Source organism: Tamandua tetradactyla, chromosome X, assembly GCF_023851605.1.
Source record: "Tamandua tetradactyla isolate mTamTet1 chromosome X, mTamTet1.pri, whole genome shotgun sequence".
In the NCBI taxonomy this organism is placed as follows: Eukaryota; Metazoa; Chordata; class Mammalia; order Pilosa; family Myrmecophagidae; genus Tamandua; species Tamandua tetradactyla.
Window position 1 is genome coordinate 172,425,077 of NC_135353.1, and position 25,833 is coordinate 172,450,909.

At 44.4% G+C, this 25,833-nt stretch overlaps 3 protein-coding genes across 12 annotated transcripts in view; 2 read left to right on the forward strand and 1 right to left on the reverse strand.

Moving 5' to 3' along the window:
- Nucleotides 1-14,808, forward strand: part of ARSL (arylsulfatase L) — a 28,690-nt gene extending 13,882 nt beyond the window's left edge. For both annotated transcript variants that reach the window (XM_077146540.1, XM_077146541.1), the window contains 6 exons: nucleotides 781-1,204; nucleotides 2,437-2,573; nucleotides 6,937-7,071; nucleotides 9,368-9,530; nucleotides 11,879-12,000; nucleotides 14,372-14,808. In XM_077146540.1, the coding sequence (XP_077002655.1) occupies nucleotides 781-1,204; nucleotides 2,437-2,573; nucleotides 6,937-7,071; nucleotides 9,368-9,530; nucleotides 11,879-12,000; nucleotides 14,372-14,727 (1,337 nt within the window). In that variant the 3' untranslated portion in view covers nucleotides 14,728-14,808. The remainder of the gene's footprint in view (nucleotides 1-780; nucleotides 1,205-2,436; nucleotides 2,574-6,936; nucleotides 7,072-9,367; nucleotides 9,531-11,878; nucleotides 12,001-14,371) is intronic.
- LOC143671392 (arylsulfatase F-like) overlaps nucleotides 1-18,265 on the reverse strand; it is a 104,805-nt gene extending 86,540 nt beyond the window's left edge. For all 5 annotated transcript variants that reach the window (XM_077146535.1, XM_077146532.1, XM_077146534.1 and 2 more), the window contains exon 1: nucleotides 17,471-18,265. The gene's annotated coding sequence lies outside the window, so the exon portion shown is untranslated. The remainder of the gene's footprint in view (nucleotides 1-17,470) is intronic.
- Nucleotides 16,586-25,833, forward strand: part of LOC143671391 (arylsulfatase D-like) — a 30,294-nt gene continuing 21,046 nt past the window's right edge. The window contains exons 1-4 of one of the 5 annotated variants that reach the window (XM_077146525.1): nucleotides 16,586-16,741; nucleotides 16,780-16,836; nucleotides 18,222-18,371; nucleotides 24,076-24,197. In XM_077146525.1, the coding sequence (XP_077002640.1) occupies nucleotides 16,793-16,836; nucleotides 18,222-18,371; nucleotides 24,076-24,197 (316 nt within the window). In that variant the 5' untranslated portion in view covers nucleotides 16,586-16,741; nucleotides 16,780-16,792. Of the gene's footprint in view, nucleotides 16,837-16,917; nucleotides 17,025-17,073; nucleotides 17,318-18,221; nucleotides 18,372-24,075; nucleotides 24,198-25,833 lie in introns of those variants that run through there. The other 4 variants (XM_077146527.1, XM_077146528.1, XM_077146524.1 and 1 more) reach the window with 4 other exon arrangements.

A 25,833-nucleotide genomic window follows, 5' to 3' on the forward strand; every position in this document is an offset into this window, starting at 1 on the left:
TTCCCAAGTCAGTAATCTCTCCCCGTGCCAATTACATCACACTAAGCTTTCTGGAACAATCTGACTTTCCATGCCTTCATCATCCGTGGCCTCTGCCATTTGACCATCACAAAACTGGGGAAATAGAAGACCAAAGAACGGCCTCCAAAAATAGTAATTCCAGGTTCTAATCCCTGGAACCTGTGAATACTACATTATATGGAGAAATGGTCTTTGCTGATATGGTGAAGTTAAGGATCTTGAAATGAGAAGTTTATCTTGGATTTTTGGGTACAACCTAAATCCACTAACAACTGTTCTCACAGGAGAAACACAGAGGAGAAGACAGTAAAAGATGGAGGCAAATATTAGAGTAGTGCAATCCCAAACCAAGGAAGACCTGGAACCACCAGAAGCTGGAAGAGGGAAGGAAGGATTCTCTCCTAGAGCTTCTGTAAGGAGACTGGCCAAGTCAATCTCTTGATTTTGGACTTTGGCCTCCAGAATTGTTGAGAATAAATTATCATGTTAAGCCTCCCCATTTAGGGTATTTTGTCGCAGCGGCCACAGGGAACTCATACAGCAAGTAATGCTTCCAGTGGGGTTCCTCAGTCCTCTGAAATGACAAGGTCAAACCACGATACAAATAACAGCTAAACTACCCAGACAACTCCATGTATCCCCTGCTCCCCACACACAGCAACAACACCCAGTTAGTGCCTGGAAAGTGCTAACCACAAATTATTTTCCCATCAACTGATTGTCAGCAGCTCTTTCCATCAACATCCTTTTGCCTTTCAGGAAAATGGCACCTGGGACTCAACTGTGACTCTGCCAATGACCATTGTCACCATCCGCTCAACCATGGATTTGACCATTTCTACGGCATGCCTTTCTCCATGATGGGTGATTGTATACAGTGGGAAATCTCAGAGAAGCGCGCAGCCCTGGAGAACAAACTCATCCTGTATGGTCAAATTGTGGTCTTTGCTGCCCTCACACTCACTGTGGGAAAACTCACTCACCTGGTGTCCATCTCATGGGCACCGGTCATCTGGTCAACCGCCGCAGCCTTCCTGATCTTCCTGACCTCGTATTCCCTAGGCGTTCTGATTGTTTATGCAGACTGCTTCCTGATGAGAAACCACACCATCACAGAGCAGCCCATGCACTTCCAAAGAACCACACCTCTCTTTCTCAAGGAGGTCGCGTTGTTTCTCCAAAGGTAAGCCTTGAAGGGTTAGCTTCAACCTAGCCCTCAGCTTTATAATGAAAACATTCTAAATAGTCTTCTCTCATTGGGTTGTGAAAGATGATGTGTCCCTGACTCAGAAGGACGTCTCTGGTCAAACTTGACACGGATGAAGGCCATTTGAGTTACGCGGCAGTGACGTGCCCTGCATCGACATGCCCTGCATCCATTGAAACAGATTTGGTGGAGTACGCTGCTTGTCTCCTAAGTTTTATGCAGACTCTTACTTAAATGTCCCTGATCACCACAGGCCGATGTAACCATGAAAAACAACTGAATCACTTATAAAACTTTTAAAATAAAATCTAAATATGTTTCAATTCTAGCATATAAGGACTAAGGCGTCCTGTGACTGACTTTATCCTAGATGTGAACTTGAATGATGAATGGCCTTAACATATCATGTCAAGGATGCGATAAAGAGCTACCCTGCCTTAGACAGAGGCAGTTCTAACAGCCACCCCTCCCCCTGCCCCACCAAGGTGTTCCAGTAAAGCGGATGACACCATCCACCCCAACATATCTGCTGGTGATGAGGTTGTGATTCTATTCTAGAACATTCTTAGAGAGTTCTTGATGGAACTGTCTAATGTGGGTCGTGTACAGTGCTGATAATTAGCTTACAAATCAAAACAGCTGAGCCTTGAGTACCTGAACTAAAGCTTCAACAGTCATCTTTGCTCCTTTGCCTTAAGAAGATACTTCTGACCATAGCAAACTCGTGAAGAAGATAAGGCATTGCCGAGAACGATGAGGATAATTTTGAAATGAGTGCTTTAATACCCTTCATTTGTAAGGTGTGTTTTGTTCATAACTACCTCATGTCTAAGCCTCATTTCTTGAAATTATCAAGTATAAATAAAATTGCATGTACGTATCTAGCTTGAGTTTGAGGTAGAAAGATATACTGAAATAAATGTCAGGTCATGTAGTTGCCAACTTTTAGTTAAGTATATAAAGTCAGAAAGTTATAATGTTCAGGAATAAAAGACGGTAACATCAATGTGGATTTTTAGATAGCTGCGAGAAGGGTAAAGTTAAAGATTATCAAACTCAAGAATATTCTCTTGTTGTGCTTGGTTAACCCAGTAGGGAAGACCCCGGAGAAAAGAAATGATTGTTTCAGATCTATATCTGGTGACTCTAGTACCTCAACCTCTGTTCTACAAAAAGAGTAACTCTGGCTGCTTTGTGTTTATTTTTAGAAACAAGCACAGGCCTTTTCTACTCTTTGTTTCCTTCTTACATGTCCATACCCCTCTCATTACTACCAAGAACTTCCGTGGAAAGAGTCTCCGTGGGAGGTATGGGGACAACATTGAGGAGATGGACTGGATGGTAGGTAGGTATCCATTCTGGTTTCCTGGGTGCTAAAACAAATGCCATGCAACAGATTGGCTTAAACAGCAGGAATGTGTTGGCTCACACTTTTGAGTCTAGGAGAAGTTCAAAATCGAGGAGTCAGGAAGGAGATGCTTTCTTCCTGAAGACTGTTGCATTCTGGAGCCACCTGCTGGAGATCCTTGTTCCTTGGCAAGGATCACGTGGCAAGGCATATGGCGGAGTCTTCTCCTTTCTCTTCTGGGGTCACTTGACTTTCTGATCTGGCTACTCTCCTGGTCTTTCTCTCTCTCTCTCTGTGGCCTCCTTTGTAAAGTGTCCAGTAATAGAATTAAGGTCCATATGGATTCAGTTGGTCGCATCTTCCCTCATCAGAAGGTCCTATCTATAATGGGTCAAGACAAAGAACATATTTTTGTGGGGCACAAAAATACCAGCTATGTTGGTATCTTTGCCAGATCTGTAAATACAATTACCCTTCGTCTTAGCAATTGTAGGAAGGAACAATATAAGAACAAGAAGGTGAGATTAATGAAAGGTAGACATGGAAAAGGCAGTATAAGCTTTGCATTCGGATGAGATTGAAGGACCCATCATCTTATAGCACATATCAACACTGTTTCCATACAATGAATTCCGTAATGCACATGTGGGTAACCAATCTGAAATTGGAGTCCATTTGGGAGTATCACATGAAATCACCAGCCAGCAGAAAAAGTGCCCAGTGGCTCCCAGCACCCACCAAATAAGCCTAAATTCTTTTCCATCCCCCATGAGTATCTACTGCTCAGCTTTTAGTCTTCCTTATCCCTCTTTATCCACCCTCCTTGCCTCCTGCATGCTGACTTTCTGGAATGCACATGGTCGTTTGCTCCCATCTCAGGGCTTCTCCACTTGCTGAGGCTGCTCCTGAGATGGGTCCCCTTGATCTGTCAAACCTCCATCCCTCCTCACACAGGTACCCCTGCCCAGCCCTGTATAGCAGTCCCCACCCCATTACCTTCTGGCCCACCCCCCCCCCCCCCATTGCTTATGTTGCCTTGCTGTTTTATTTCACTGCTTAATGATGATTGGGGTGGGTTTACTTTCTCTTTTCCTTGCAGACACTGTAAGCGCTCCATGTAGGCTGAAGCTGCCTTGCTGCATTCACACACTGTATCCCCTGCAATGAGAACATTCTCTGGCACAAGAGAATGTGGATGTTCCTTGAGTGGATAACGCATCAATAGACACACACGGGCACAGCCGTGTCCACGCTGGTCGAACGGGGTCTTGTGCCCAGAGCGTGGCAGAAACACAACCACGAAATAATTGTACTACAAGATTTGAGGGGGAAATGTAATTGTTTTAAAAATTTTTTAAATTCTACTTGAAATCAAATACATGAGCCCAGTGAAATTTTAAGAAAAATGTGGACCTGTGCAAGAAACATGTGCAATTATTCATTTCATATCATTTTTTCAGTCTACCTGACTCCGACAGATTTCTCTGTAGGACAGATTCGCTCATCTCTGCCACTAGAGATCCCTCCTCAGAAGAGATTAAAAGTCACTGGGAAATGCAGCCCAGTTTTACTTCATTCTAAACATTAAATGCTTAAAATTTACATTGTCACTATTTGGGAAAAAAATATTTAAAACAAATAAATGTAAAGATTTGTGTAATTTAACACTAATTGAAAGATTAAGACTGAAATTTTATAGCACAGAGCCAAACAGTAAATTCATCAAGATTAGGAAACTATCACAATCACATATTTTTAAAAATCTTCTATGTCTTGACTTTCACTGTCCCAATATAAAACTCAGTAAAGCCACAGTATGATAATTTTAAATGAAAATCAGTGGAGTGATATAAACAGGCAAGGTGTGGGATTTGTTCTTTAAATGCATAATTTATTTCTTTGGCCAGATTGTTTTCACTTTTTTTCCCATAAAATATCCAGTTCACACAGTATTTAACAGGTTGTGGGGGATGCAATTTTACCAGACTTGCAAATTCAGGTGACCCACTTTTTTTTCTTTAATGTTCATATTTTGAAATAATTTCAAACTTACAAAACAGTTGCCAACATAACACCCATACAGGAATCTCGGAACACATCTTCTCTCCAAATACCCAGATCCACCAACTTTAACAAAGTCGCAACATGGAATTTTTAGGGCAAACAACTGTGTATAGATTGTAATTGTGACTATATGACATTATTCATTTATCGAACCCACAGAACACACAGTTAACCCCAATGTGAACTAATTAAAATGTATCGATATTGGTTCAGTCATTGTAACATTGTAACATTGTTTAATGTATCTTTAAACCTCACATCATTCTAAACAAATCTATTAAGTAAGAAAAAAACTCGAGTCACAATTTTTTAAATCCTTCCTAAAAAAAGAAAGAAGAAGAGAATATCCCCATGACGTTATCATAATTCTTTAGATTCCAGTGTCCCTCTTTCCACTATGCATTTGTGTGCTGACAGGCAATATTTAGTTACTGCTGCATATACAATTTGATATTGTGACACCTACCCACCATGTTAGAACACAAACCTATTTTACATCCTCCCAGTAAATTTCCTTTTCGTAGATCCACATTTTGACCCCTTGCATCTTATATGAAGTAGAAAATGTCATTGGTGTCAATGACACTATAGTTATATGTAATGCCAGAGGCAGTGGTTTTGGACAGGTAAGTTGTCCCTGCTTTGGGAAAATGTCTTCAGCATAAACTTCCCAAGGTAGCATTTGGTATAAAAGAAGATTTTGTGGATGCCAAATTAATTTTCGGGAGGGTAAAGAAGATAAAACCAACCTTGAGCATGTAGAGACATGTTTACACAGCAAAAAAGAAGTGGTCAAGACAGTGTAGCATAGTGGGATACGGCCAGACCCAAATTCAGGGGACACAAAGAAGGAATAGATCTTTCAGTCACTTATTTGACCTGCCAAAGTATTGGAAATGGTAAATAGAGGACACATATAAAATACTTTGATTTTTCTTTCCCTAATTTCTTTGAAAAAAAAAAAACAAACTTTTGACTATTTAAAGCAAAACCTACACATTTTATGGGACTTAGTATGTAGTAGCAAAACACAACAGCTACAACAGAAAAAACAAGGAATGGGGAACAGAGTCGAAGTGGCATAAGTTTCCCACACTACCTATACAAAGTTTCACAATATTAATTGAGGATACACTGCATAGTTTAAACCATACAGCAACCACTAGAAAATAAAGCAAGTCATAGAATTAACACGCTAACAGAAGTGAAAATATAACATGAAAAAAGCAATTAAAAAAAAATCTAGTTAGCCCAAAAGAAAGTAAAGAGGAATAAATGCCCAGAAAACCAGATGGAACAAAAAGAAAAGTATCAATATGGAGGATTTAAAGCTAAGCATGTGGATATTTCTCAAATATAAGCAGTTTAATATACCAATTAAAATGCAGAGCTTGCCAGCTGGATTAAAACACAAAATCCTATCAAAAGAAACACAGTTGAAAAATAGAGACACAGATTGGTTCAAAATAAAAGCCATACAATAAAAACAAAATAAAATAAAAATAAGGTAGGGGGTCCAAGGGTCGTTCCATGGTAGATTTCTCTCCCACCGTGCACATGATCTGGATTCAATTCTCAGTCCACAAACTCCCCAAAAAACAAACAAAAATTCAACAAATGGGGCTGCAATAATGGAATACTCAGATGGAAAAATAATGAAATGACCTCGCCTACAGCATACAGAAAAAAGTAATTAAAAATGAAAAATAAAGTAAAAAGCACCCACTAAGAGATATTTTTGAGGCATAGAACATTTCATGACAGAGCTCTCATTAAGACTGGGACAATATTTTCTCTGTTTTTAGAAATAAAAATAATTCTTCTATAGCATTGAAATTTAAAAAATCTCTTGGGCACCATGAATTCCATAAATGACAAGCTTATCTCTTGTGGGACTATAAAAAAATTCAGAGTCTTGGGAAGGTCCTTCTTGCAGATGCACATATTATTTTCAAGGGCATTTCTAGGCTTTGCCATCATTTTTCCCTTATTTTTTCTCCTTTTTCATCTTCTTTTGCCATGCTTTTAAGTTTTGCTATTTTGTCTTATATGGCACATACCCTTATCACTTGCCTAAAATTCATGGGAGATGGACGGGGTGCTTTTAAAGAGATTCAACCGTCTTAGCTCAAGTGTGCTCAGAATATCAAAATCAAAATATTACTCAACCCCACTGAGCTTTCAAACCAAAGCCACATCCATGCTGTTAACCCCAAAATGCTGAAACACGTGTTGAATCATTATGTTTAAGATATTCTTTTATCTTCATTGGATCAAAAATATCTATTCTTTGCAGGAAAGATCCTTGATACTTTGGACAGGGAAGGTTTGACCAAGAGTACACTCACTTATTTCACATCCGATAATGGCGGATCCTTAGAGTCCCAATTTGGAAACAACCAATATGGCGGCTGGAATGGAATCTATAAAGGTAAGTCTGAAAGTGTCCCTGATACTTGTCTCTGGGCTTTAGCTCAGCTCTGTAACTCCTAACCCCAACAGACTGCAAATACTGCTGCCTCAGAACTTTGGGTTTTCTTATTCAATGCAGAAATTGCAATTTGTAAGGCAGACGTTCGATTTTTCAAAAACATCAATGGTGTTTAGTATATTTGCCCGTTGTATAACCATCACCACAATCAATGATAGAATGTTTCATCACCCTAAAAAGACACCCTCAACTCTTTTGCTATCCTCCTCTAATCTCTTCACCCACCCAGTCTTGGGCAAAAAATAATCTCCTTTTGACCTCTGTACATTTGCCTACTCTGGACATTTCATGTCATTGGAATTGTACAACATGCAGTCTCTTTGTGTCCAGCTTCTTTCATTTAGCATGTGTCCAAGATACATTCATGTTGCAATGTGCATTAGCACTCCATTTCTTTCTTTGGCCAAATAACAGGCTATCACACAGACAGATCCCAGCTTGTTTATTTAAACATTGATGCCTTCAGGTTTGAATTTTAAGCTCAACAAATGGATTCAAGGAGGATAAGCTGTCAGTATTGCGACACTATCCAAACGACAACCCCACTGATTATAGACACGCCACTGGGTGACGTAGCTCCAAGATTCTGAAATGGGCTGTGGAGGACATGTAGCACACTTAAGCTGTTTTTTCCCATGGAGAATGCCTTAGCTTTTACTCAACAGAAGAGCTTGCTTAAAATAATTTTGGCATGTATGCTTATCATGTATTAGTCTTATACATACATAAAAGGTCATATTTATATACATACAAATGAAATCCATTAAGATGTCCTTAACATGCCCACTGAAGCTCTTTTCAGCTCAATGTCTTCAAAGTCTGAGTTTTCTCCACCCAGTATCATCCTTTCTGCCTTCAAGTGCTGGTGACACAACACTTTTTCACCATGCCACACCATGGTTTTCCTTGCATACTTCTACAAGTTTCTGTGCACACGAGCAGGAAATGACAGCCATGTGCTGTTGACCAGCCTACAGCTACTTATCATTACTGGGAAAATGCGTCTTGCAATCCAGGAAAGATGGTGCAGGCAACCTGAGAGGAGATTGGACTAAGCCTTGGAGGTGTTTCAAGGCAGAAAGCAAAGTAGCAGACAGAATCACAGCTACCAAAAATGCCCGTGTCATAGGAGTGACCGGAACCTCAAAATATGTGAGCTTATCTGACAAAATGATAAGGATATGGAGGTGGGAAAGTAGCCTGGATTGTCTGGTCATCTCCAGCATGTCACAAGGGTCCTTCTAAGGTGGAGGCAGGAGGGTCAGAGGGAGCCAAGGAGATGGGGCGGTGGAGGTTGGAGTCAGGAAGAGAGAGAGTTGAAAGATGGTAAGTGCTGGCTTTGAAGGATGAGAAAAAGGACACAAAGGAACCAAAGAAGGCAGGTAGCCTCCAGAAAGCATAAAGGGCAAGTAATATAACTCTCCCCACAGCTAGATTTCCGGATTTCTGACTTTAGAACTCTAGCATAATAATTAGTGCTTTTCCTAAGCCACTAATTGTGTGGCAATTTAACTGATACTGCAGGGAGAGGAAACCATGAGCGTGAACTTTCATATGAGAGAACTTTAAGAAAAAGGAATGATATTTGGGAATTCTAACTTAATTTCTCTCTGAGAGAGAGAGAGAGAGAGGCCACATCTGAGCAACAAAAGAGGATCTCTGGGGGTGACTCTCAGGCCTAAGTTTAAGTAGACTTAGCTTACCCTTTGCAGGAATAAGTTTCATAGGAACAAACCCCAAGATTGAGAGGTTGGCCTATGGATTTGGCTGTGCCCATTGCTTGTGAGAATATCAGAAATTCTCCCATGAGGAAGTAGAATTTTTCCCCGTTTTTCCCCATCCCCCCAGGGAGACTTTGCAAATACTTCTTTATTCACTGTCCAAGTCACTCTGAGATATACCTGGGCATCACACTAACCTGGGCAAACCAACAAAATCTCATGCTTTATTCAAGATTCCACATACTTATGGTGTTTAAGGAAACTGACCATACAACTGCACTACCCAAAATACAAATTTTGCACCCAGTAAACATCTCTCCCTTTAGTCTCACACCGAAGTTGGAGTTTTAAAATATGGGTCATATCACCCTTTACCCAGTTTTCTGATATACTTCAGTCTTATCCAGATCAGCTTCATACATATGGCTACTTGTCTGATCACTTCTTCAACTTTTTAAACCCTTTCTCCACGGTCGTTTTGAATCACACCCTTTTCTGCTTATGTTTCAACGAAGGAGGAAAAGGCATGGGAGGCTGGGAAGGTGGAATCCGCGTCCCAGGGATATTCCGGTGGCCTGGGGAGCTGCCGGCCAGCCATGTGATCGACGAGCCCACGAGCCTGATGGACATCTACCCCACACTGGTCCATCTGGGAGGTGGCCAGCTGCCCCAGGACAGGTACAGAATCCTCTAAAGGGAGAATCCAATTTGGGACAGAGACAGCATTTATGCAAAACAGCATTATCATGGTCGCCTTCCCTTAAAACACTTTAGAGCCTATTTGCTTGGATCAAACCTCTGCTTCATTTTTGACACAAGATGTCTATTTCTGTTCTCCTGATTTTTAAGTGGGATGCACATTATCGTAAAGATTACTGTTGTGGGCGGGCCGCGGTGGCTCAGCGGGCAAAGTGCTTGCCTGCTATGCCGGAGGACCTCGGTTCGATTCCCGGCCCCAGCCCATGTAACAAAAACGGAGAAACAGAATACAATAAAACAAGAAAATGTTTAAAAAAATGTTTCCCTTTCTTCCTTCCTTCCTTCTATCCTTCCTTCCTTCTCTCTGTCTTTCCTTTAAAAAAAAAAAAAAAAAAAAAAAAAAAAAAAAAAAAAAGATTACTGTTGAAAAATCTAACATCATCACTTTAAATTCAGTTATTTAATTGATTTCATTCTTTCCTTCTCTTAAGAATTTATAGACAATTTGGGGAAAAGATGGAAAGAAAATAAGAATCTCCTAATCTTGCCAGCCTAGAAATAATGTAGACAGGCATGCCTATTTAAGTTTTATGATAAATATGTGTTTATTTTTATTTTTAGTCTTTGGGTAGAGAAAGAAATTATGATTTTAATGGATTTTTCATGTTTTATGTCAATCACCTCTTTATTGGTGGATATTAGCCTGGCTTCCTTCTATTTTATTTTTTTTAAATAATACGGTCATCATTTTACTGCTTATTACAATCTCTCCTTTGAAAACTCTTTAGAAGTTGAATGGCTGGATCAGCGTACAACCATTTACAGGTAAATCCCTTGAAACATTGTGGCAGATTGTCCACCGGGAATTGCCATGACCAGTATACAAGTGTCCACGTGGTAATGAAAAAAGCATGAAATCCATTTAATTTACGTGTGTGCTCTAATTTCCATTGCTTTATCACTAGACAAGTTGGCTATTTCAAGCATTTATTTGACATGAATCCTCTATCATCTGTTCTTTAAACTGAATTTCATATTTGTGTTTTGCTTTCTCTAATTACCAGTTCACTTAAAAAAAATCTATCATGACTCCTCTGTTTTAAAAATAAATGTTTTGGGTGGACCCCAGTGGCTCAGCAGGCAGAGTTCTCGCCTGCCATGCCAGAGACCCAGATTCGATTCCCGGTGCCTGCCCAGGCCAAAAATAAATAAATAAGTGTGTCGTCTTGAATATTGCAACTGTGTTTCCCTAGGAAGTAAAATAAATTCAGCCATATTTTAATGGTTTGTTTTAGCCCCGTCTATACATGTGTGCATATATATATATATATGTATGTATACATTTGTATATGCATGTCCTTATTGATTGATTGACTGTATTTTAATCCATTTTTGTTTGGATGGTCACTCCAACCAACCAAAATTTACTTTGGGTTTTGTATTCTCGATCTTGTCTGAGTACATGAATCCAAGTAGAGAAAAACATTCCCTATTTTATTGCTGTTTTAAGTTCCCAGCATCTGTGAAAATTATCATTGATGGGGCGATTAAAATTCTGGACACAAGGTCTAAAATGTTTTCAAAATAATTCAAGAAAAATCACATAGAGCCTCTGCAGTGTTCAATTTAAAGCTATTTACTTCCCTTTGATTGCTTGGAAAATTACAGCTCCACATCAAAGCATGTGTAGTTATTAAGTATTTACCAGACAGCCAGCAGGCAATGGAGAAGTAAAAGAAAGACAGATATTGCCTGTCCAAATTTTACAGTGCAATTGGGAAATGAAATGCACACGGCCACTGCTGCAAATGAAAGCACGAAGTGCTAGCCATTTCCCTAAGAAGGGCACAGAAAACTGAACTGGAATTCTGGCCCTGCAGGGCAGCAGAGCAGAGCTCTGCCAAAGAGTCTCTGGAGCGGGAAAAGCAAGGACACAGGAGAGGAGATAAGAACGGTTGCTAAAAGAAGGACATCCTTTCAGGTCCCACCGTGGTGTAACCTCAAACACGATCGACGAAAACAAAAAGATGCTATTATAAACCTGACTTATTTTTACGCTGACAATCAGGTTGTGCGGACAGCAACGTTTGAGTGAAAGCAATGGCTTCCTCCCCTGCCTCAGCCACAGGTGCTGCCCGGAGGTGGACAGAGGACTGATCACCTCCTTGCTTCCCCTGGGCTTGTCCCGCACACCTTCGGACCACGCTAGGGGGGGTCACTCCCAGGTGTCCTGTCCATGGCCCCTTTGCCTCAGGACACTGAGGACTCAGCGAGCTGCCCTGCCTCCTGGGCACCATCCCTGAGAACTCTGGGCTTCTTCTTTGCAGAGTGACAGATGGCCAGGACCTGCTGCCCTTGCTTCGGGGGACAGCACGGCACTCGGCCCACGTCTTCCTGATGCACTACTGCGACAATGTCCTGCATGCTGCCCGCTGGCACCAGCGTGAACGTGAGTGGGGGGGCTCGGGTGGTGCTGGCACAGCCAGGGAGGATACAGCTGCATTCTCGCCTGTGCTGGCTCCTGCCTTCCACTTTTCTTTTTTTTATAAGTTTTTCCCTCTGTTCTTGGCAGGGCTTCTCCTGTCTGCCCCAAATCCCTGCTAGCACCCTGTACCACATTTTGTGGTGGTGTCAGGGGGCTGTCTCCTCCTCCTTATGCCTTATTGAAGGACCTGCCCACTCCCAAATGTTTCAATCACCTTTTATTGTTTCATTTTGCTTCAAGGATCTTAATTACACGTTTTATCTTTGTTAGTATAACTTTGTAATCCAGGCAGTCACATGCTTACCAAATCACTTTTCTGCTTTTCAAAACTTTCTGGATTATTTTGGCCCCATGGTCCCTTTTGAAGGACTGCAAAATTTTTGGCAAAATTTAAAAATCTCCTGCAGCCCAGCCTCTTCAGAACATCAGCTAGTTCCATCCCCCAGTCCACATGATCGACAGCCCCTTCCAACATGAAAAAGTTAGAATAGACATAGCCCAAATACCCCTAAAGAGTGAGAGAGAAAACAAAGATGATAGTGGAGTTATACAGAGAAGGTTGGGTTTGACAAATGTGTGTGAGTGCTGAATCATTACAGTGATATTTCTTTTAGCCTCCAGTACCTTACAGTATCTAGAAGTAAAACCTAAAATTGTGGAATTGTCTCCCATACCAAACTCTGAAATCTGTTCTACAATTAATTGTTTTGATGTGCTCTGAAAGTTATTGCTTTTTGGTATATATGTTATTTTTCATAAAAAAAAGTTAATTATGAAGAAAACTTTTTAACCCCCTCCCCAATGGAATATCAACTTTAATTGCACTCGTTGTATAAACTAACTTGGGGACAGCTGGTGCCTTCCCAAATTGAGTCAAATCTCCCCAAACTGCACCTCATGAGAACTCTGCATGTATTCAGTCCTGTCTAAAATAGCCCATCCCCACCACCTCCCACATAATTTCACAATGTGTGTTCATTTACTCATCCAGCATACCTGTAGCTCCTGCCTTCATGTACCTGGGGTAACTATTTGTATTTGCCTTCTCAGCTTGGTGCACCTGTGACACTTGAGATTGTCCTGGAGGCTCAAAAAGAACGCTGGAGGGAAAGGGGAGTGGCAGGATGGTGGGGGGGAAGCAGCAGGAGGCCGCAGAATGGATGCTTCTGCCCTTGGTAGGAGGCTGTGTCCTACCGAGGTCGACCAGGCGACAGTACTGGACAAGTGCAAAGTCTCCCTCTACTTTTCCAAAGTTTTCTCCCCGGGTTCATGCCTGGTCTGATGCCAACAGTGGCAGATCTTTACCTTACAGCCAACTTTTACTTTCTTCTCTTTTTCCCTCTGCCTTCGCAGCTATGGAGGGGGAAAGAGGAGAGGCTTTGTGGAAGAAGAGCTAGTCCCATGCCATTTTCAACCTCTGAGCATGCAGTTATGACACTACCTAACCAACAAGCAATTGCTCTCTTTCATACACAGTTTTATGCAGCTATCAACTCAAACACTATGAACTGCACTCTTTTGAAAGGGTACAATGCAGTGGTGTTCAGGAAATTCACAGGGATTTGCAACCAACACCACTATCTCATTCCCAAACACTTTCATCACTCCAAAAATAAACCACATACCCACCAGCAGACATTTCTACTCCCCACTCCCTGGCACCCACCGATCTGCCTGTCTCCATTTTGAACAGTCACAGAAAAGGAATCAAACAATACGTGGCGTCTGGAGTCTGGCTTCATTCATTCAGCATCATTTTCAAGTTGCATCCACTTAGCAACGTGTATCAGAAATTCATTCCTTTTTATGGCTGTATAATACTCCATTCCATGAAAAGTTTCTTTATCTATAATTGCATGGCCAAGAAGGTCATTCCTTTTTGACTGTATAATATTCATGGTATGGATACAACATAATTCATTTACCTATAACTACATGATCAGCAGAACTTCATTTCTTTTTTATGATGGCATAATATTCATCGGGTGGATGCAGTGTCTTTACCTATAATTGCATGATCAGAACTTCTGCCTTACTACAACTGTATAGTATTCCATTATACAAACACACCACCATTTCTTTACCTACAACTTCATCCCTTCTTCATGACTGTATGATATTCCTGACGTGGACACATCAATTTCTTTACCTGTAATTGCACGTAGCAGAATTTCATCACTTTTCATGGCTGCATACTATTCCATTGCATGGCTTCACCCCCACTTATTTGCCCCTTCACCTGTCAATGGATATTTGGGGCTGTTTCCACTCTTAGCTTGTAGGAGCAATGCGATTTTTCTAGGCTGACTGTCAGCCATTCTGTTCCTTCTACCAGGGGGGACAGTGTGGAAGGTCCACTATATGAGCCCAGTGTTTCACCCCGAGGGAGCCGGGGCCTGCTATGGGAGAGGCGCCTGCCCATGCTCTGGTGACAAAGTGACCGTGCACGACCCACCGCTGCTGTTTGATCTCTCAAGAGACCCTTCCGAGGCCCACCCCCTGACGCCGGACACAGAGCCCTCATTCCAGGACGTGCTAAACAGAGTGAAGCAGGCTGTGGAGGAGCATCGGAGCACTCTCAGCCCAGCTCCCCTGCAACTGGACGCCGGGAATGTCTGGCAGCCGTGGCTCCAGCCTTGCTGCGGCCCCTTCCCTCTCTGCTGGTGTGACCGGGAAGACGTCCAGCAATGAGCTATGGCCAACGAAAGCCGGGGTCCCACAGCTGGCCCCTGTCACCAGATTTCTTCCTCTGGGGTAGAATAAATCTCTGCTGTGAATCAAGTAAGGAATCCATTTTTGCAGGGCTTCACGGTTTTACCATGTCAAAAGAGAAAGCATCACAAAAAAGCACTCATGGGCCAAAATAAGGAAAGATAACCCCTTCTGTCAACCCAAGCCACTCAAGTGGGAAGGAGAGCAAGGTACCCCCAGCACGGGGCTGGAGGGAATCCCTGGCATGGGACCCCAGCCGGAAGAGTGCCCTGTCCTCAAAGGATCGAAAGAATCTAAGATCCAAGAGGACACGTTTCTGTCCATAGAGATTTGCAGATTAATGGCACTGCTACGACTAGAACTGCTGAAGCATGGCTGGGGTCCATTTAAATGTTGTCCCTGTATCATTTTCAACAGTTAAATGGGAGGGGGGGGTGTTTCAACTGGAACGACTTTCACTGAGGCCCCTTGTTAATGCTGCTTGGGGATGGGGAGCTTTGAGAGGAATCCAGAATGTGGAGACATGCTGGGGGTCTTGTTCAATGCCGCCCCCACCTCAGAGATTAGGGCATAATCCCTTTGCAGTGGAGGATGCCTTCCGGGGACGAATGGGGCATTTTATTCCCAACCCCCTACCCAATTACCACACACACACACACACTCACACTCGTCTCAGAGAACTCTTGCAAACAGTCCTTCCCATCTCCACCTTCAAGACTCAAATAACGCCCCCCACCCAAACCCATGACAGTGATATGCAACCCCCAACCCTCTTATAACCTCCAGTACCGTCTCGTCTGATCCAAAAACTTCTGGCTCACAAAAACTAAGCTGAGCTCATCCAAAGTCAACTCCCTTTCTGGCTGCTTGTCTCGAATTAATTCCCCCAGACCGCCAAGGAAGAAATAGGAGGCGACCCCTAAGAGCCCCAGCGCCTTCCCCATGGCTGAGGTTTATGGAGCTGGAACTGGGGGCAATCCCACCAGCACACCGCCCCACGTCCACACTGTGACACCGCAGAGTTCTTCAGGACCAGCTGGGGTGGGCTGCTTCCCTCCCGGATCCACATACCTCTCAGTCTTTGTGGGCAGAGAAGAAAATCAGAGTTCCCTGTTCCCCTGGCTGTGAGATGCTCAAAGCTAAGTCAGAACCCCCAGGACTAAAACTCCCACCCCTCCTGTAGAGTAATTCCAAAGATACCAGGTCCCCGTGCCCACCGGTCTCCTCAGCACTCCCTCGGCACTCAGGACAACTGCAACGGGGGCTCCAAGAATTTCGTCTTTGCTAGTTCTTAGTGAATCTCTACTTACAGCAGTATCTATCCTTGCCAAAGTTTGCAGGATTCCTTCCAAGGATTAAGTCCCAACGCTACCCTTGCTGAACTTCCATGCAGAGCTACCACAGCTCTCCGGGCGCTCCCTCCTTCCAGCCCCCCACCCCCACCCCCCTTTTCTATATCCAGGTGACATGACATAAGGCAGGAAGGAAAAACCACCCACGGATATAAAAATCCATTAGAATAATAAAGAAAGCCGGGCAGAGAAGCAATAAAACAATGCCCAAGTATCACCTTCAGATATCAGTTATCACAATAAATATATAGGAACTAAATTGGATGCTTTAAAGACAAAGATTGTAAAACTCGATTCCTTGGAACAGATTCCCTTAACTCATTTCCGAAGAGCATTAATTCTGTGAATTTAAGGGTTGGGGCTGTTCAAGACTATATCCTTGAACTACCCCGGGGTCTGCAGAATGAATTTAAGGTGAGATTCAAAATCCTGTTTGCAGGGATTAGGCCCCTCCTCCCCGCCCCAGCCTACCGGAAACACCCGCTCCAGGCGGTCGGGAATCCGGGAAAACCTGTTTCCCAGCACAAATCCCGGAGGCCCCAAACCCCAGGACATTAGAGCGCATTAAGGAGAGGCCCCACGCGCCTGAGGGCACAGCTTCCCTTCGCAGAGGCGCGGGTTTCTCTGCGCAGCGCGCTCGGGCAAAGTTCCGCGCGCGGGAGTCAGCCTCCGCGCTCGAATCCACCGCGCAGATGGGGGCGCGCCAGGCCCCAGGACGCGCCGCGCCGGCCGACAGGTGCGGGGGAGGAGGGGGGCGGGCACCCGGACGCTGCCCCGACTCCGTCCTGGGGCGGGGGAACGGGTCGGCGTGGAGGAGGCAAAGAAAGGGCGTCCAGGGCGAGCTTGGACCCTACGTCTTAGATTGAGCAGGGCGCAGCGGAGGCCGCGTCTCCGCCACCCACCGGCGCGGATCTGGAGAGCCTGGTAGGAGGGGGTGGGGGGGAGAGAGAAAGTGCGCAGAAGTCGGGGGAAGGAGCAGGAAGTGGTGAAAGGAAGACGGGCGGCCTAGAAGGGGTGGGATAAAAGACGGAAGGGTGGCTCCAGCCTCGGCTGCATTTCTGCCTTCCGGCCCCCGCCCCTTTCCCCAGTTCCTGCTCAACAGAACGCGGCAGTCTGCAGACTCCAGCTGGCGCCAGCCCTTATCCGCGTCCGATGTCTTGTCCTCCCGCTCCCACATTTCCGGACACAGCCCGGGTCCACGCCCGCGGAGATGTCGGGTAGCCCTAAAGCCCTCCCCGGCGCGAGCGTGGCCGCCCTTCCCCCAGTCTCCAGGCCACGCCCCGGGCCCGCCTTCCTTAGCCCGGGCCCGCGAGAAGCTTATCTTTCCGGACTTCAGCCCTACTGTCCAGCCCAGTGGTCCCGATACGTACCTCCGCCCCGAGCGCAGGGCTTCACCTCCTACCGGGAAGGGCCGGAACCACCCACGCCCCCCGACATGCAGACCTGCAATCGGGGAGCCGGAGGCGAGCAGGGGTTCCTGCCCGGGTCCCCGCGAAACGCTGGAGCCTCCGGCCCAGACTCGGGATTCAGGGTTAGGCCGACTGGCGCCCGCGTCCGTCAGTGTCTTTGCTCCAGTGGAGAGCCCAGGGCGCGTCCCCCGGCGGTGCCAATTCCCTTTTACGTACTTTCGCTTTCTTGCGCCTCTGGCTGGCTGAGCCGCGCGGCCGAGATGCCGTCCAAACCCAGGCCGGGGAGACTGGGACACTCCTTTTGGCCCCTGTAAGCCCCGCCGAGCCCCGGGCCCCACTGCCCGGAGCGGTGGACGTCCGGGCGCTGAAAGGAGAGCCTTGCGCCCTGAGCGCCAGCGCCCACGGTCTCCGCGGGTCCTCCAGGGACATTTTATCCGAAGAGGCATAAATCCAACGTAGTGGAGAAAGGATGGGCGTGGGAGGGTGGACTTCAGAGACAGAAACCAAAAGTCCGCGGACCAAACGGAACCGAACGTGTATCGTGTCTGAGCTTCCTGGGCGCGATTCGTAAAGCCAGCATGAACTGGATGCAAATACCTGTCCTGTCTCCGTTTGCAGGGGACACGTACGCTGCGCATCCACGTGGTTGGAAACGCCTGCTTTTCCTTCTGAATCACCTTTCTTTCTGCCTTTTATTCCCCCCGCCCCCCAGGGAATGCTTTCCGGTTCTTCTAACCACGTGTCTGCTTCTCAGTGTTTGTGAACTAAGCACAGCTGGTGATTTTAAACCAAATATTCTACTGATCATGGCAGATGACCTTGGAATTGGAGATCTCGGTTGCTATGGCAATGGCACGCTGAGGTAAACTGATGTGTTTGTGTGTGTGCGCGCGCAGGCATTCACCATTTTCGCAGGAATAACTCCTTTCATATTTCCCTGTGGAGATTAGGAAGTTCTTTGGTGCATGGACTGTGCCATTTTTTTTTTGGCAGAAAAAGGATCCTACGCTTTTCAAGGAGAACCTGCAACGCTGGTGGGTGGGCTTAGTGGGTTCCAGTGGCTGCCAGCAAATGGCCACAAACTGGGCGACTTAAAACCATCAAAATATATTGGCTCAGCGTTCTGGAAGCTGGAAGTGTGAAATCGAAGTGTGGACAAGGGGGACCCTCCTCTGAAACCTGTAGAGGGGGTCCTCTCACGCTTCCAGCTCCTGGTCATTGCCAGCCATCCTTGGTGTTCCTTTGGCTTGTGGCTGCAGCACTCCCGTGGCTGCCTCCAGTGTCACATGGCTGTCTCCTCTTTCCGTCTCTTCTTCCCTTCTCTACTTCAGGACCGCCCCATCTCAACTATTTGCATCTGCAACGAACACTTTCCAAATACAGACCCATTCTGAGATACTGAGGGCTAGGAGCCGGGTGTACCTTTATGGGGAGCCACAGTTGAACCCCTAGCAGTACAATCTGGGCAAATCTGGAGTCTGTAAACCTCTACACCATCCCTATTTGTAGGACATTTGGACGAGGCTTGAAGGATTTTCCTTGGTTCACGCACCTCTGCCCCACCCCCAGAAGCTCCCAACCCAATGGCTTTATGTAGAACTGGGCTTCTCCTTTTGGGTGGCCTTTCCTACCAGTGCAGAGACCTGCCCTGCCCCACCATGTCCCTGGAAACTCTCTCTCCTCCAGTTGGAGCAGACCCAGTTATAAAGAAAGTGGGTTGTAGTCAGGGTCCCCAGGGAAACAGAACCGACAGGAGATATCTGTAAATATTATGAGATTTTTACAAAGGTGTGTCATGCAACTGTTGCACACTGGCAACTCCAATGAAGGTTTTCAGTGAATTCCTCAGGAGAAGTTAACTGGCTAAAATAGAGATGGAAATTCTCCTTTCTAATTACTGAAATCCTCAGTTCATTTAAAGGCTTCAATGAATTGAATATGACTTTTCTCCTTGTTGAAGGGAATCTCAGTTGATTGTAGATGCAGTCCACCATAGATGCAACCAATGTACTGGTGATTTAATCTGCTTCCAATAACAGGCCAGTGAGTGCTTGACCAGACAGCTGGGTACCATTACATGCTTAAGTTGACACATGAACTTAACCGTCACACATCCCCTCTTCAAAGAATCCAGTTTCTGGATCACTGTCCCTCACCATCCGACCCCACTGAGAAGTGAATTCCCGTATTTCATGGCACAGGAGAGTCCTACAGCGTGGAATCCCATAACCTCTCCCTGGCCAAGGTGTGTCTCTGTCCCTTTACCTCCCCCTAAGCAACCATCTCACATCCTCAAATACCTGAATGGTCTGGAAGCTGGAAGTGTGAAATCGAAGTGTGGACAAGGGGGACCCTCCTCTGAAACCTGTAGAGGGGGTCCTCTCTCACGCTTCCAGCTCCTGGTCATTGCCAGCCATCCTTGGTGTTCCTTTGACTTGTGGCTGCAGCACTCCCGTGGCTGCCTCCAGTGTCACATGGCTGTCTCCTCTTTCCGTCTCTTCTTCCCTTCTCTACTTCAGGACCGCCCCATCTCAACTATTTGCATCTGCAACGAACACTTTCCAAATACAGACCCATTCTGAGATACTGAGGGCTAGGAGCCGGGTGTACCTTTATGGGGAGCCACAGTTGAACCCCTAGCAGTACAATCTGGGCAAATCTGGAGTCTGTAAACCTCTACACCATCCCTATTTGTAGGACATTTGGACATTAGGACATTTGTAGGACATTGGCCCATGAACGTGTCCTTAGTCACAAATAGGGTCTTTAAAGATGGATTCATTAATATGCGGACAAATAAACCTGGCCTCTGGTTTATTTAGATTGATGCATAGTTGAGGCCAACTTCAGAACCCTGTGTTGCTGCAGAAAACTTCATCTTGATGAATTCAGCGCAGACATTTTAAATCGGAGCCAGTGACCCAACATTCTGCCTGGCCCCAAAATTTCTGGCTGAACCCTCCTGTTTGTGTCCATCGGAGATGAAATCAAGACAGCACAATCACACACCCGAGTCCTAACCTCCAGTCCTGTGGATGGGAACCCATTTGTAAATAGGATCTTTGAGGATGTGACGAGCTAAGGTGAGGCCAAACTGAAACAGGGGAGCCCCAATCCAACATGACTGGAATCCTTATAAGCAGAGGAGATTTGGGTACAGCATGTACGAGAAAGGAAGAAACAGACTGCCTGCTGTGTTCTGCCAATAGCTATTGCACGTGTCTACCTCTATTGAACTTCTACCCGATGCCGCCAACAGCTGCATGGGTCCCTGTCAAGAATTCTGTCCACAGAGGTCAGTGTGACTGAAAATTATAGAGACACTTCTCGTGCTTGAGACCCACATGAGTTAAGGAAATTATCTTTGGTTTCAAGGCAAGAGAGCCATCCTTCAAATCACCTTTCGATATTTGCTACGAAATAGTTCAGGTTCTTTTAGCACATGAGCCACCCCTTGTAGTAAAATAAGTGTCATTATTTCAGGCAGTCAGCCTAATCAGTAAGTATGTATCTAGATATACTAGAAGATTGTTGTGTTCTGAATCCGATTTTTTTGTTTGTTTTTTATTTGCACAGGGCCACGGAGTAAATGTTTCAGGCTTTTCTGAGCACATAAAGTCTTGATTGCATGTGTTCCTTATTTTCTGGGTTTTTCCCGGATGCTTGAAAAAGGCAAAAAAATAATTGTTAGCTCCAGAGGGTACAATAAAAATAGGCGATGTGCCAGATTTAGCTGTAGTTTGCTGGACCCCATATAAATACTCAAATTTTGAAGTACCTCTAACAGAGAGGGTTATGAATTGAATTGACTTCCCCCAAAAAGACATGTTCGGGTTCTAAACCCCTGGCCCATGAACGTGTCCTTAGTCACAAATAGGGTCTTTAAAGATGGATTCATTAATATGGGGACAAACCGGAGTAGGGTGAGCTCTAGCCCAATGTAAGTGGTTCTTCTAAGGAGAGTGAAATTTGGGCACAAAGCAGTGCTCACAGAAGAGAGGTCAGCTCCGTGAAGATGGAGGCAGCGGTTGCAGTGGTGCAGCTAGAAGCCAATGAAAACCAAGATGGCGGGGAAGGAGTCTCCCCTACAGATTTCCAGAAAAGGGCAGCCCTGTAAGACACCTTGAACCCAGACTAGAACTGTGAGCCAATGCATTTCTGTGTTTCTGAGCCTCCCAGTGCACATTCTTTGTTGCAGCAGCCCCCAAAAGATAGAGGGGGCATAGCTTGAGTGTACCCAAATCCTTTCTTTTTGGTGTCTGTTAAACATGCTCCTTTCCATCTTCTGAGGTACGTTTGCATTCCTAGCAACTTCCCTTGGGTTTGTCCTACTAGTACCCATTCTCACTTTTCACATGGAAGTGGGTAGATGCCAGCAGGAAAACACCCCAGAGACCTGCCTAATAAGGGAGCTGTGCAAGGGAACCCACGAGGTGTGCAGTGAATGCATGACGAGGGGACGAGCAGGAGAACTGGGGCACAGCAGAAGAGGATGTCTCCACCCCAGCTCTCTGGCTCTGACCCTGCTGCTGAGTAGTCACACAGCCGATCACGCATCCTTGTGCTGTGCCTCAGTTTCCTCTTTGTGCTATGAGGCTCTTTGGACAGAAGTCCAAGAGGTGGAAACTATGAAAGCTATACCCTGAGAATCACCCAGAGCCACACCCAATATCTCTCTCTATATATATATATATTAAATGTATATAAATATATATATATATATATATATATATATATATATATATATGTGGAAGTTAAAGGTTGAGCTGCTCACTGTATGGTTTTAAAAGTAAGCATGATACCTTCCCATTATCTGAACATAATTGGAACAAAGCATGTTTCTTCTCTTAGGAAAATCACATTTATACAATGTCATCGCATCACTTTCCTGAAAGCCAGCTGATACCACCTTCTGACACTCTGATACTTTCTGTTTTTTACAAATAAGAATAGCTATGATTTTGCAAGCCAGGTATATAAAAAACAATGCATAAAGAAATGAGAAGCATGCAAGAGTAATATTTTAGGAATGATATTGCATTTCAGCATCTTGAGAGAAAAATAGAATGATATACATTGACTGATATAAATAAGAATTTGGAGTGGCATTTATATATCTTATGGCAGGAGCATTTTTCCTGCTTTAATATATGTTTTAACACAGGAGGAAAAGATTTTGTAGAAGAAAGTTTCTGTGTGGGGGTAGAAATCTCTGTATATTCTTATAGTTTTCACCTCATTCCCCAGCTTGGATAATCATAAAGACATCTATAAGAGATAAATTATTGATTGAGACATAGATAGGTGATGGATAGATGGATGGATGGTTGGATGGATGGTTGGATGGATGGATGGATGGATGGATGGATGGATGGATGGATGGATGGATGGATGAGTGGATGGATGGATGGATGGATGGATGGATGGGTGGATGAGTGGATGGATGGATGGATGAGTGGATGGATGGATGGATGGATGGATGGTTGGATGGATGGATGGATGGATGGGTAGATGAATGAATAGATGGATAAATAGATGGGTGGATGGATGGGTAGATGGATAATGAATAGTGGATAGATAGATGAATGGATGGATGTATAGATTTTGAATAGGTGGATAATGGATGGATGGGTGGGTAGATGGATGGATGGATGGGTAGATGGATAATGAATAGTGGGTAGATAGATGAATGGATGGATGTATAGATTTTGAATAGGTGGATAATGGATGGATGGATGGATGGATATGCAGACAATTAAATATAAGAATTGAGATATGATTTTTTTAAGCTGGAAAAGATGGGTCAAAACTTACTATAATTCAACTAAACCAGTATAAATCTATGAGCCATGTAAAGCCCATACATCAGTTACCAAGATAATATAAACTCTAGTCATTGCGTTATTCAAAGTAACAACATAAATACAGAATGGGGAATTTGTGATAGCAGTATTTCTGTTTTAGTTGGCTATAATTATGAGTCAAAGATGACAGATGCTTCCAGAACCATCTTAATTAACACAAATTTTCTTTTAAAACGAAGGCTCTGCAGGACCCCAGAACTTGCCCCAGGAAGCAGGTGTCTGAAATAATAAGCTCAGCTGTGGTTTCCAGCAATGCCATGGCCCATTTACAGAACAGGAGAGATGGCAAGTTGAGGGAGCTACAAGTCCCACCTGTACATTTGGAGATAAACACTTTGGAAAAGAGAATGGATGGGTAATCTCAGTGTCTTTAAATATTAGACATGCAGTTACTCTTTGTGGATGCTGTAGGCAGGAACTCAATGGAAACTTCTGGAAAGTCCATCATCCATATGAAGGTTAAAGAACTTTCTAAAGCCTGGTTCAAATTTCTCATTAATCGGAGACCAGGGGAACCCTTTTCAGGGATGCAAGGTAGAGGGATTTCTCTGTAGGGTGAAGGGCTCAGGCAGCTGTCTGTAGGATTGCTACTAATTCTAACACCCTCTAATCACTTACATGATGATGACACAACCCATTTCAGGGATCCTGCAAACCCAGCCTGTCCCCTTCCTGACACTAACACTTGTGTGACTTCCTCAGGACACCAAATATTGACCGGCTTGCAAAGGAAGGGGTGAGGCTCACCCAGCACTTGGCAGCTGCCCCTCTCTGCACCCCAAGCAGAGCCGCCTTCCTCACGGGGAGGCACTCATTCAGGTCAGGTCAGTATTTGGGGTCACTTCTGTAACCACTAAATTTATGGTCTCTAACAATAGGGCAGAGTTGTTTGTGACAGAGAGAAAACAGTGCAAAGATAACCTACAGTTTAACCGCCTCTCTTGTAATGTAAAAACAAAAAAAAATATTGTTTTATCTAGTCATGCAAAAACAATTTGTGGGAGTTGGAATTCAGAATGCTGAAATTCTCCTATGGAGGCTGATTGTGCTCATCTCTTTCTTTCTTTGGCTTTGTCTTGATGTGAAGCCATGAATGCAGACACACTGGGTGGGTGTGGTCAACCAAGTAATGGTCCCCAAAGATGTGTACATCCTAAAGTCTGGAGCCTGTGAAAACTTTACGTGGCAAAAGGGACTCTGAAGATGTGACGAAGTTAAGAACCTTGAGATGGGGAGACACCAGGATTATCTGGGTGGACCCCAAATCATCACTAAGGCCCTTATAAGAGGCAGGAGGGTCAGAGTCAGAGAAATAGCGATGTGAGGATGGAAGGAAGAGTTTGGAGGGATTCACAAACTGAGGAATGCAGGCTGCCTCTAAAAGGGATGAAGCCCTGATAACACTTCGACTTTAGACTTCTGACTTCCAGATCCACAAGATGATAAAGCTGAATAGTTTTAAGACACCAAATGTATGGTACTTTCTGATAGCAGCAAAAGGAAACCAAACAGTGGGCCATGTGTGGAGAAAATGGTCATGTTTCACAGTACAAGTACACATCCTGAGAATGACAGGAAAGAGTGAGGACCTGTTCAAGATATAACCTGGTATCATCTAAAATATAAAAACCACCATTTCACCAGAGTGGCTGAATGGAAAAAGATAGACCATATAAAGTGTTGACAAGAATGAGCAGCAACTGGAACTCTCTAATGCTGTTGGTGGAGGTATAAAGTGGTACAACCACTTTGTAAAATTGTTTGTCAGTGTCCGCTTTTGCTGAATACATGCCTGCCCCATGACCTGGTAATTCCCTTTCTAAGTACCCAACTTGTATGAGCAGGTATGTTCTCCAAAAGATAGGAGCGAGAACATTCACATGTGTATTTTGAAAAGACTGAAGACCAGAAACAGTTCATCAGGAGGAGAATGGGTTCACAAACCAGGATATATTCACCCACTGGAATACCATGTACCAGTGAAATTAACTGTTGCTAATCATAGAAATGTGAATGAATCTCACAAATGTAATATAGAACAGAAGCAAAACACACATGAGCTCATATCCTATGACTCGTTTCCATAAAGTTAAAAGCAGGTGGAAGTAAATCCAGAGAGTAAGAAGTGAGCATGATGGCTGGGGCAAGCGAAGATCTCTGAGGCTGGGGACAAGTTGCCTGCATCTTCATGGGCTATCTTGGGAGGGTGATAGAGTAGGATCCTTGCGTGACGGTAGCTCGTACATCTGTAGAGTCTGCTATGACACACTAAGAAAAAAACGCTAAGGGAGAAATGGGAATGCATGCCTAAAGCTTAAAAGAGTCAATGAAAAGAGTCCATGAAATGGCAACACTGATTATTAAATCAAATACAAAGTTCTCAAAAACGGGAAAGGGTAAAGTCAATTACAACGAGTATGATAAGCACTAAAATACAGTTATCTCCATGGGGCAGAGTTG